The sequence below is a fragment of the Pteropus vampyrus genome, unplaced genomic scaffold, assembly GCF_000151845.1.
Source record: "Pteropus vampyrus isolate Shadow unplaced genomic scaffold, Pvam_2.0 Scaffold144, whole genome shotgun sequence".
In the NCBI taxonomy this organism is placed as follows: Eukaryota; Metazoa; Chordata; class Mammalia; order Chiroptera; family Pteropodidae; genus Pteropus; species Pteropus vampyrus.
In genome coordinates, this window is record NW_011888925.1 from 1,199,947 (window position 1) to 1,210,970 (window position 11,024).

Genomic DNA, 11,024 nt, shown 5'->3' on the forward strand with positions numbered 1-11,024 from the left:
CACAAAATACAATATCACTCTTTATCTTAAAAAGTAGGGAGGAGTCTGGGGTTAAGTACACAAAGCACCTCAGTCCTTCAGGTAGTTTAGTGTCAGTTCTACAAAGTAACCTTTGGCTTCCTGGCACCAGTGAGGCTCAATTTTCTGAAAGTCTTCCAGAGTCTTCCAGAAGGCATTGAAGAGAGGGATCCAGCAGCCCTCTCTCCTCGGTCACAGTCACAGAGTGGCCTCGGGCCGGAGTGGAGGAGACAACAACCATGACAAGGAGACATCGATATCCAAGGACTATTTACAGGGGGCTTCTTCTGGGGCAGGACTTGGGATCACTTCATGAACGCCACTTCTGGGATTTCGCCCTTGGCCTTAGAGAAAAAAGAAAGGTCAGTAGAGCCAGGCAGCTCATCCCCCCCACCCCGATGCCCTCCCCACCCCCAGATTACCTGACCCTCTTGAAGGCCCAGAGAGCCCTGTCTTTTTGCCATCGTATTCCCAAACTTTACCTTGAGATGAGTAAAGGCCTGGGCAGATCTGGTGTAGTCCCAGTTGTTGTCCTGAAGGCACCTGGAGTGGGGGGAGAACAGGCACCTCCATTAGAACCAAAATGCAGCCACCCAGATCACTAAATGCCAGTTCGGAATCCATTCTACAGAAACATTTGCCTAAGTTTGCCAACAATTATATACGTTCTTGCACAATTTATACAAATGAAAAAGTAGCAAAAATCCAAATGTCTATCAATGGTCTACTGAATACAAAGTATTTAATAGCTATCAAGAAGACTAAAGTAATTTTTATAGTGAGAGGAGATGTTCACGGGATAAGTAAAAAAAAATAAGTTGCAGAACAGTATATAAAAAGGAACTTCATTTTGGCTTTAAACTTTGTGCTAATTTACGGATAGGGCACATTTTTTTATAGACCGTAATTTTTAAGCAATAAAAAGTTTTGGCTTTTAAAATTTCAGGAGCACTTATTATTCACTACCTCAGTTTACCCCTATTCCTACACATGCCCAGGACTCACTTCTGGGACCACTCAAGGTTCATGCCAGACTGGGTAGAGAACGCCTGCAGCATTTCCTGCTGCTCTGGGGAGAGGGTGGGCACGGGGCTGGAGGAAGGCGTGGGCGCAGGCATGGCGAAAGCTCTTTGGATCTCGTCAGGGCTGGCATTCCGCACAAACAGCTCGTCGTTTACGATGCACAGCCTTGGGGACAAAAAGCACCTTAGCTATACAGATAACCTCATCCTCCCCAAATCATTCCTATTCTGACACCTGACACTCAGATTCTTTCAATACCTACGAGAGCCCCTCCTACTCTTAGCTATTACCTTGTATCATTTTATTGATATGGCCTTTCCCATATCAAACACACTAGAATTATACATTCTGCCCCAAAACATGGACAGTTCTTATCTTTACAACAGACTCAGGAAGTGAACAGTTACACCACTTTCCAGATGAGGGAACCGGCCCTTAGCCAGAAGTGCTGGAGCCAGGCTGAGAAACCCAGCCAGCCCCACTCCAGAGCCAAGCTCTTCGCTACGGGAGCTTCCTCCTTCCTCTGGTTCCCTGTTACCTTCCTGAAATTCTGAAAATACCTTGAGGACTGACTCCGCCCCTGCCTTCAATTCCCACATGGCCACGGACTGGGACTGGGACCGGGACTGGGACTGGGACCCCACGCAGTAAGCCAAACTCTCACCCTGAATTGCTGGCCGGAACAGCGACGAAGGTCCGCGTGAAGGCTCGCAAAGAATCCCGAGACTTTCCATCCACTGCAAAAACAACGGCAATGACCCCTGAGACGCTCACGCTTTATGTTTACAAACCGCTTCTCAAATTGTGGTCTTATTTGATACAAAGAACCCTAAGTGGGCCAGACAGGGATGACTATGTGTGTGCAGAGGAGCAGAGGTGGGGAGGCGTGTCAGAGGTCAGAAAAAACAATAACAACACTGTTATCCCACGGATAGAGTATTCATGTGCCAGGCCTTGTGTCAGCGCTTTTTAAGTCACTCCATTTACTCTCCAGAGATGGCTATTACTAACCCCCCTTTACAAGTAAAGAATCTGAGGCTCGAGAGTAATGACACATCGGACCAAGGTTGGGATGGATGCTCAGACCTGTCTGTCTCCGAAGTCTGTGTCCTAATCATGGGCTTTCCCACAGCCCAGACAGGAAAGGCAGGCGGAGAGGGGAGGCCAAATGAAAGTGACTTGGGGAAGAATAGGAACAGGAAGTCAGGGAAGAAGAGGGGAGAGAAGGCAGCAGGGCAGCTGAGAAAGGCCCTAGCTAGGGGAAGAACCATCCTCAGACAGGACTGCTAAGGTTCTCACCTTCCTTGAAGACTCCATTCACAGAAAAACACAGCAGCGTGTTCTGAAAGAGAAGCAGCAGCAGTTGCCACGCAGGCCCCAGGCCCAGCCGGAGCCTGGCCTCTCAACCGCCCCTTCCCTGTTCCGACTGTCAGGGAGGAAGTCTGTGCTTACTGTTTGGGCGCTTATGTCTACCACAAAGGAATTGACGTCGTGCTGAGTTTTGGGCAACTCGTTGAGGAAGGCGACGACGTTGAGCCGTGTGTGCTTCAGCAGCCGGAACCGCATGGCTGGGGGCAGGGGAGCAGCCGAGGTTAGGGGCTGCCACACGCTCCTGGGCCTCTGACAGTTTCCTTCCCATTCCCTTCTCCCATCCTGTTTTGTTCACATCACACACTTACTAGGGTCTTTAAGCTTCTTCACATTCCTGCTATCCTTGAAGTACTCGCCCAAATTGCTTCTGGGGAATAAAAGCAAAGGGAGGCAGTGGTCAGAGCACTGTGGAGCGTGGACACTAGCAGATGCTGGCCTGGGCATGCCGAGAAACTCTGGTCCTGGGCAGGTCCTAGGATGTGATACTCACCGGGCAGGGTTCTGCGGGGTGAAAGGGATGCTCAGGGAGCAGCAGGCCCCATCATGGTAGGCATCCAGGAGCCGCTGCCGGTTTCCAGAGTCATAAATTGCATAGTACCTGTGGGGAAAAACAAAAGGGAAGGTCTGTGCTCCACAGTCTGCATCCAGAAGGGGACCTGATAGTCCTCAAGAGTGAGCGTGCTGGGGCCAGCCCACCCCTGCCCGACCTCCAGGGCCCTGGGATACTCACTGCTGCAAGAAGTGCAGGACCAGATTCTTCAGGGTCTCTGTCCCAAAATAGCTTCCCTGGAATCAAACAGCTGTTAGGACCAGGCACTGATCTCTCCTCCCAACACAAGTCCTAGCTCTGCCCACTCTCTCACCTTGCACGGTGGTAACATCGTGGGTGCTTCAACATCGAAGGCAATTGGCGGGGGTAACTCGTGGCCATCCTGCCGAAAGGAAGTGAAAGGTGGCGGTGTAAACCCGAGAAAAAAGACGGGGTGAGGAATAAGATGGAAAAACTAACAGAAAGAGGTCAGAGGTCAAGTGGAAAAGAGACAAGAAAGGGTCCTGGAATCCTGATAGCAGGTATTTTTCTGGGAAGGATTATAGCTTTTGTTGGATTCGCAAAGGGCTCCATGTCCCCAGGTTAATGGTCCTACAAAGGTACGTTAGGCAAGACCTTGGTGGTGAGAGATGCTACGACTGTTAGAAGGGAATGAAAAAAGTTTCGGACTTACCAGGCGTAGTAATTTGGGAAATCGTTCGCGAATAGCGCTGTCAAGAACGGGACAGAAGTGAGTGATGCTTCAGAGCCACCATGCCTCCTGGACTGCTCTAGGAGCAAATATACCAACACCCGAGGGACAGCCCATCCCATCTTGCTCATCCTCTCACTCTTCCCAAACCTCTGAGCTCCAAGAAAAACGGCCCCACTCCCCACCTTACCTGGGGCACCCGGAAATGACTGCCTTGAAGGCTGACTCTTCTCTCTGCCTGATCCCGACGGCTGCAGGAGCAGCACACCCAGGCTTTAAGCCCGGGGCCTCCTCCCCCTCACTGCCCCCCTTACCTTCTACCTACTCACCTGTGCAGCCCCGGGAGGAGGGAATGGGGTGGGAGCCCAGGGGCTCCGCTGCCTCAACAGGTATCCATCAGTTCTGCCAGGTCTGGCCGTGGCCAAGACCAAAACACACCACAGGGATGGCACGGGATGTTGGGGCAAGGAGATGAGCAAGACGGGGATCAGGAGGAGGGGAGGCAAAGAAGGAAGCAAAGAAAGAAAAAAGGAACAAAGAAAGAGAAAAGGTAGGACGGGGCAGGGACAAGGGAGAGATGGGAGAGAGAGAGGGGAGTGGAGAGGAGGAGGAAAGAAAGAGCGAAAGAACTACAAGGCAAGGAAGCGTTCTGAAAAACGGGGAGCGGAGCGGGGCAGGCACCTGACACAGCCCTTTCCTTCAGCCGCCCTTCCCTGCGGTCCAAGGCAGAAATAGCAAACAAGTCGTTGCTGCAGCGAGAGGGCAGCTGTGGTCGGCCAGGTCTCTGTCTGCTACCTGGGTCCCGGTCTGAGCTGGGCGTGGGAAGCAAAGCAGCCATGGGGGCAGGAGACCTCCCTCAGAAGGGGTGAGGGTTCAGGCCCCTGCAAAGTTGGGGGGGTGAGGGTCTATGCCCCACCTCTGTTGGCCCCCAAGTTCTCTCCTGATGGCCCCTCTGCGACTGTGCCTGTCTTAGGTTGTTCCTTCCCTGAGGAATCTTACCCGTCTCTGGCTAACCAGCCATCCTCCGGGGCCAAGCAGGGTGATGTGAGGTGTGCAAGTGAGGGAGGGGCAGCGCCCCCGTGAGGGTCAGTTGTGTCTCCTTGGTAGCCTATGCCCCCGTGGCCTCCACGCCCAGCACCTGCCTTGGGATTCCCTCGCCCGCTGGCGGGGCCCCGGCTCTGGTCACATTTCTTGGGGAACCCAGGTTTCTTCTCCAGGGAGGGCCCAGCTCAGCACTGGGCAAGAGAGACAGACTGCATGGCACCAGCCACGAGGAGGCCTCAACCTCAGCGTGGGCAGGAAAGCCCAGGCAACATCTGTAGGCAAGTGGATCGTGAGAAGAGGGTCCCTCTTGACAAAAGGACAAGAGGGGCCGAGACAGGACAAAGGAGGGACGGCCCAGCAACAGGAAGTCCCATTGGAGGGCTTTCTCAGCCCAGGGATACCAGGCTCTTGGCACAAGACAACTCCATGTACGGGGGCACATACGAGACACCCCGATGATGGTAGAAAAGGGGAGATGTCCTTCCTGGAACAACAGGGTGGGGAGATTCTAGAAAAGGCTGTGTTCAGAAGGAAGAAGAAAAGCTGTAGAACCAGCAAACACACAGTCAGGTAAAAAGAAGGGAAAGGAGATGTGGGACAAAGCTGGGCGACATGGGCAGATGACAGGGAGGAACACGTGATCCTCCCAAAGGACAGGTGGTTCCAGCTCAGGGCTGCACATCTCCTGCAGACGGGCACTGGTCAGGGTGCATTAGCTCAGCCTCCCAGGGGGTGAAGGTCCCCAGGAGGGGAGACAGAGACTACAACTGACCTGATGTAGGTGGACTGGTCCCGAAAAGTATCGCATAGGGGGTTTCCTTCGAGCCACAGCTCTTCCAGCTTCAGCCCTTTCACCTTGTCCAATTCCCACTCAGACTTCAACTGCAAAGGATGGGAGGAAGGCAAGAAAGAGACCGTGGTAAAGAGAGCCAGCGAGATCCCCACACCACGCCACTTTCATCTCTTAAGTTCCTTCCTTTGCCTCTTGCCACCAGCAGGCAAGTCCCCTCCACCCTCTGCCCACCACAACCAAAACACAACCAAGTCTCAACTCTCACCTCGTTTCCGGAGAGGTTTAGGATCTTTAGGTTGGGTGCTTTCTGCACAATGCTGGACATGTCGTCCAGCCTGTATAGCTTGTTACTGCTCAAGTTCAAGGACAATAGCTGTGGGGAGAGAAGACTTTAGAGGCAGCACCACCAGGAAGGGGATCGGAGACAGATCTGCCTCCCGACCCCATCCAACCTATCCCACTCTGCTTCCTCCCATCTATTAACGGGGCAAAAGCCTCACCTCAGGGATGTTCTCCTCAATGATTCGCAGAGTAGCTGCCATACAGCTTCTACGATTCAGGACAACATCAATGTTCTGGGCCACCAGATCTTCAGGAAGGAAAGGGGAGTGAGAGCGCTTGCCTAGGCCAGGATCGGCACCAAACCATTCTCAAACTTTCCCTGCCTGAAAGATCCTCCTCTGTCTCTGCCTATCTGAGAATCACTGCCATCAACCTTACCTGGGTCTGAACGGAGGCCCTTGAGGTCAAGTGCTTGTTGGGAGCCATCATATCGTTTACTCATGATCAGCTACAGAGAAAGTAAGAGTTTTCAGTGGTCAGGTCACTGCAGTTGTGAGCAGGCAGTGGGGAATGTGAGAACCACTAGGACTGGGGTGGAAACGCGTGACTTGAGTCTACCTCACCTTTAGCTGCTCTACTTGCTCTGGCTTCAGTTCATTCTGTACAGTAAGGGGTGGAGGAGAGGAGTTGATGATGATGGATATCTGCAGAGAAGACACAAGGGCACGGTGAACTCTAGGGAAACCTAAGTACCAGGAACAAGACCCAGTGCCCTGAACAGCAATCCCTGCCTCCAGCCATGCTAGAAGCCAGGCCCTTTATACACACCCTTCGGTTTTCTTGATCCAAAATCTTATAGTTGACAGCCTTTAATGCAGAGGCAGTACTGGCATCCTCAACAAAAAACTGGGCCCTTGTGTTTTCATAGTGAAACTACAAGAAGAGAAAATGAGAGCATTAGACTTGGAGCCCAGAGCCCCTGGCCCACCTGGCCCCCGCCTCCTTCCTTGGTGCTCAGCCAGCCACTCAGGCCTTATCTTACCTCAATGGGGGTAAAAGGAACACTGCACTTGCTCTGAATCATATTCAGGAGCCACGACTTATCATATTTTCTGCCATAAGGAATCTACATGAAAGAAAGAGCACAATATGTAACTAAGGCTAAACAGGAAATTCAATCTATTGCTTCACATAGTTTGCCAAACTTTAAGATTTTCTAAAGAAAGCACCAGGTAAAGGCTTTCCACTGGAGCCAGACATGGATTCCTTAACCTCCTTTCTCTTTATACTTATATTCACCAAAAGAATCAAATTGTCTGACTCAAAGTCCCAAGATATTATTTATACCTTGCCTACCCCTGAGAAATCAACCTCCCCAACTCAGCTTGAGCCAAATGGAGACATCCAGTTATCACATTTTCCTTTAGATGGCCTTTCCTTCCTCCCATCCTGCCTATCCTTTCTACTCCTTTTCTGAACCTTCCTTTGGGTGTTCTAAGGCATTGATTCCTTTATTTTTTTTACACCTACAGCATCTAGTCTTCCTAGGTGGTCTCCCATCCAAGTACTAACCAGGCCCGACCCTGCTCAGCTTCTGAAATCAGACGGGATCGGGCTTGTTCAGGGTGGCATGGCCGTAGACAGACACTGATTCTTAGGAGAAAGGATGGATACCTGACTGTGGAGTAAACAGCTGAGAAGACTAACTTGGTGGAGTGATGAGGAAGCACCTTAACTCTGAGCCCAGCCCCCATCTCCCCTGCACCATCTCTTCCCAAGACACTCACTGTAATCTTAAACCAGTTCTTCGAGGTCCCGTCCTGGCTGGTGCCGGCCCCTCCTCTCTGCGGAGGAGCTCTGTCTCGCCGCACAGTAACATGAATGCGGTCTCGATCGTGCCAATTATCACCCCGACGGTTGGGTCGTGCAGTATAGGGGTTGCTGTGTGGAAGTAGAGAATACAATGTCCATAAACACAAGAGTTGTCTTCTCAAAGACCCTGCTGCACTGTTATTAGGACTACAACTGAGACTGTTCAACCATTAAGCTGGTTCTGGCAATTCTCGCTCTGGTAGGTAGGAAGACAAATGACGTGGACAGTAAAAGGGCTATATAAATGAATGAGTCAATAATTCAAACCAGATCAAATAGCTACTTACTATCGTACTCGGGGAACATCCTGGGCATCGCTCATTGCCACATCTCTGTCATCTTCTTCAAGGCGGGAAGATCGAATGCCAGCACCTCCTCTTCCAGACCTACGGTTTCCCTCACCACACTTCCACCGGAAAGGACCCCGGCCTTTCTTTCTTCTTTGAGGGAAACTAACACGATCATCATGCTCTGGAGTTGGAAACAGAACACAAATTAAAAAACGCATCACTGGTCCAGCTGCCCTGCTGTGGCAATCACAGTACCCAGCACCCTGCACTATCAGGGTGAGATACACACTAACTATAGAGGCCACCACCACGCAAACTCCTCCGCCTGTCCAGAGAAAGAACCCTCTCTGTGGGATGGCAGCAACAGGGAAATATCACTGGGAAACTCCAGGGCTTTTGAAAAATGAAGCAGAAACTGGAACTACAGAGAAGAGAAATGTAACGTGGAAGTGTGAGTGATCTAAAAGTAGAACTGGACACAACTCAGACCCCCTGAAAAGTCATCCAAAATCTGCTTTCACTCAGCCTTCCAAATCTACTTAACCCTACTCAATATTTGGATGATGACCTCTCTCCCACCTTCTTAAACCAATCCATCACAATGATTACATCAGCTTTCAGCAAAGGATGATTCTTCTGCCTATACAGTACAAATGTCAGTTGCAGAAAAAAAAAAAAAAACGAACTTAAGGGCTTCTTTAAAACTCTTGTTCTCAAGTTTTGGGAGTGAGTACTTTACTTCCTTGGCCAGAAATGCCTTTGAACTCAGAAAACAAATCGTAGATGCAAGCTCCAGTGGTAGCTAGGGTGCTTAAGCAAGGGTTCTCAAAAGCTCTCCAAAAATATGACCCTCTGACTCCTGGTGTGTAGGAATGGCTTCTTAAAAAAAGACTTATGACTCCCCAAAAAGGTCTGTTTAATGCTCAGTACTCTGCAAACAATGAACTTCAAGAAATGAATCCAGAAAAAAATAAACAGAAGGCACAGCTAACAGTCACTGAGAACTTTCTCCAGTGCCAGGCACTCGATATGAATGATCTCATTTTAACACACACACACACACACACACAGACACACACACACACACACACACACACACGAATACAAACTTAGCAGGTACTGTTTCTACCTGAATTAAAGGGATGGAAAATGAGGCCTGAGAGCTTAACTCACTCAAGCTTGGTGTAGCCAACTCAGGATTGAAACCTTGGCTGTCATGTACTCCAAATGACTACTCTGGACCCAGGGTAATGCCTGGTCGAGAACATCGAGTTGGTGTGTAGGTCTAAAATATTAAGCCAACGCTGCAGGACGAAGGGGGGGGGGAGGGTAAGACCCACTGGACGCGATAGAAAATAGGACACAGGTAGCCCATGAGCAGGGCACTGACTCACATTAAAAGAGTCTGGCCGCCAAACTGAACTGACAGGGATCCACCGCCCACAAAGTTCAAAGGAATCTCGTCACCCCACCGCCGAGCCACCCGCTCCGAGCCGCAGCTCCTCGCAACGCCAGGATTCCGGAGTCAACAACACGGGCGCCCTCCCTCGAGTCCGGCCGGGCCCCTGGGCTGCCTCGCCCCCGGCCCGCGCCGCTGCCGTTCCCCGCGGACGCCGACCCCTCGCGGCCTTCTGCCCCTGCTGCGGCCTAGGCCGGCGCTGCCCACCTGGGCCGCAATCGCCCCGCTCCCCGACATGGGTCCAGCACTGACCGTTGTATGACTTCCCCCCGTCCGCCATGGCACAGCGAAAAGCAGGGCGGGCTCAGGCGCGGGCCACAACGCCACCAAACGTCCGAACGCTCAGGCGCTCCAGGTCGAAGTGCTCCTACGCCCGGCGCCACCGCATTTATCTGACCAAACGCGCGGCGCGCCGTCGACGTCCCCAGGTGGTGGGCGGTGCCGCCGAGAGGTAGCGCACAGCCCGCTGCGCATGCGCACTGGGCGAGCAGCAGAGCTGGGGGCGGGGCTCGGCCGCTTCACGCCCCGCCCAAGACGAGCTCGCCAAACTTTAGGTAGGGGTTAGTTCGCGTCGCCGCCTGCTTTTATCCGTCCGCCGCTACTGCCAGCACCTCGAGGGGTAGCGCTGGAGCTGGGCGCGGGCTGCTGAAGCGCAGCACCTCGAGAGGAATGGGAAAGAGGGGTCACACGAAGGTTTCCCAAGGAATTGGAGACCCGGACCTCAGAGCGGGAGTGATGGTTCAGACCCCTAGGGGGATCCAGCCAGCGTTATCTCACCCCAGCTCTCTGCCAGGTATGGATCTATGCTTTGCTTTCCTCGCCTGTAAAATGGATTTTCAGGAAAAATTAAACTAAACATAAGCTCCGAGAGAGCATAAATGGCTTTTTTCTTCAGCGCCTGGCTCAGCACCGTGACTGGCACATAGCAGGAACTCAACAAATATTTGTGAAACAAATGAATTTCTGATCTATGCATCCCTCGACGAAGATTTGCGGAATCAAATGAGAGGCTGCGTTTGTCAGGCTTTGGCGAGCAATTGGCTTCACAAACCTCCCCACCCACTACTGATGTGCTGTGCTAGGCCCACATAGTGTACCAACTGGGTAGTAAAGATTCTAGCAAGACCACCTGCTGAACAGAAGCCAAGGGGAGAGGAAATATTAAAATGCCAAAGCTAAGAAAAGACATGGGTTCTCCTAGACGTCCCCCTCCCCCCACCAAATACTAGGGCCAGCCTAGTGTACCAGGACTGTCGTCTCTACAGCTTCAGCCTCCTTGGGGGTGTGTGAGATAGGAGGGCTCCAGTGGCCTCAGACTGAGGTTTGTGGGTACTGGTCACGAATGACAAAGCATATTAGCCTCATTGGAGGGTTGGTATTCCAGATAGTTCTCCCTTCATTCTCCTGTGACTGGGCTGAATTTGGTGAGGGGGTCGGAGGGGACCAAGAGCCTCAGCTGAAGCTGACAACAAATTCTTCACTTTTCACTCCTGGCTGCAGACAGAGCTCCTGCCTCATCGAGCTCAAGGAACAATTAGGGCCAACCAGTTGGAGGATCCAGATGAAACAGGTCCAAATACTCCTGGAGAGGCTCTTGGAAGTTGCCACCAATCAGGAACCCGAGGCCCCCT

General features: G+C 51.9%; 1 protein-coding gene and 1 pseudogene across 2 annotated transcripts; both read right to left on the reverse strand.

Annotated features, from left to right (window-relative positions):
* Window positions 1-2: 2 nt before the first annotated feature.
* Window positions 3-9,812, reverse strand: NXF1 (nuclear RNA export factor 1). 2 transcript variants are annotated; one of them, XM_011368677.2, is made up of 21 exons: window positions 9,646-9,812; window positions 7,932-8,115; window positions 7,560-7,713; window positions 6,815-6,898; window positions 6,601-6,705; window positions 6,396-6,476; window positions 6,211-6,280; window positions 5,991-6,079; window positions 5,756-5,863; window positions 5,470-5,579; window positions 3,636-3,672; window positions 3,276-3,344; window positions 3,143-3,198; window positions 2,903-3,010; window positions 2,721-2,779; window positions 2,494-2,609; window positions 2,341-2,383; window positions 1,706-1,778; window positions 1,024-1,206; window positions 501-561; window positions 3-362 (listed from the first exon to the last, which is right to left on the reverse strand). In XM_011368677.2, exons 1-21 carry the CDS (start codon window positions 9,671-9,673, stop codon window positions 324-326), a joined length of 1,857 nt encoding a protein of 618 aa, XP_011366979.1. In that variant the 5' UTR covers window positions 9,674-9,812; the 3' UTR covers window positions 3-323. The 2 variants fall into 2 exon arrangements, with proteins under 2 accessions (XP_011366979.1, XP_023391545.1); XM_023535777.1 differs by lacking the exon at window positions 9,646-9,812 and adding an exon at window positions 9,108-9,394.
* Window positions 7,296-7,414, reverse strand: LOC111744995 (annotated as a pseudogene).
* Window positions 9,813-11,024: the final 1,212 nt, after the last annotated feature.

Bases quoted from the DNA above. Each gene is read 5' to 3' on its own strand.
- NXF1 (XM_011368677.2), bottom strand. From the start codon at position 9,673: ATGGCGGACGGGGGGAAGTCATACAACG. The intron at 3,199-3,275 runs GTGAGAGAGTGG...GTTTGATTCCAG, and splicing joins CGATGTTACCACCGTGCAAG to GGAAGCTATTTTGGGACAGA. The intron at 2,384-2,493 runs GTAAGCACAGAC...CTTCTCTTTCAG, and splicing joins TAGACATAAGCGCCCAAACA to AACACGCTGCTGTGTTTTTC.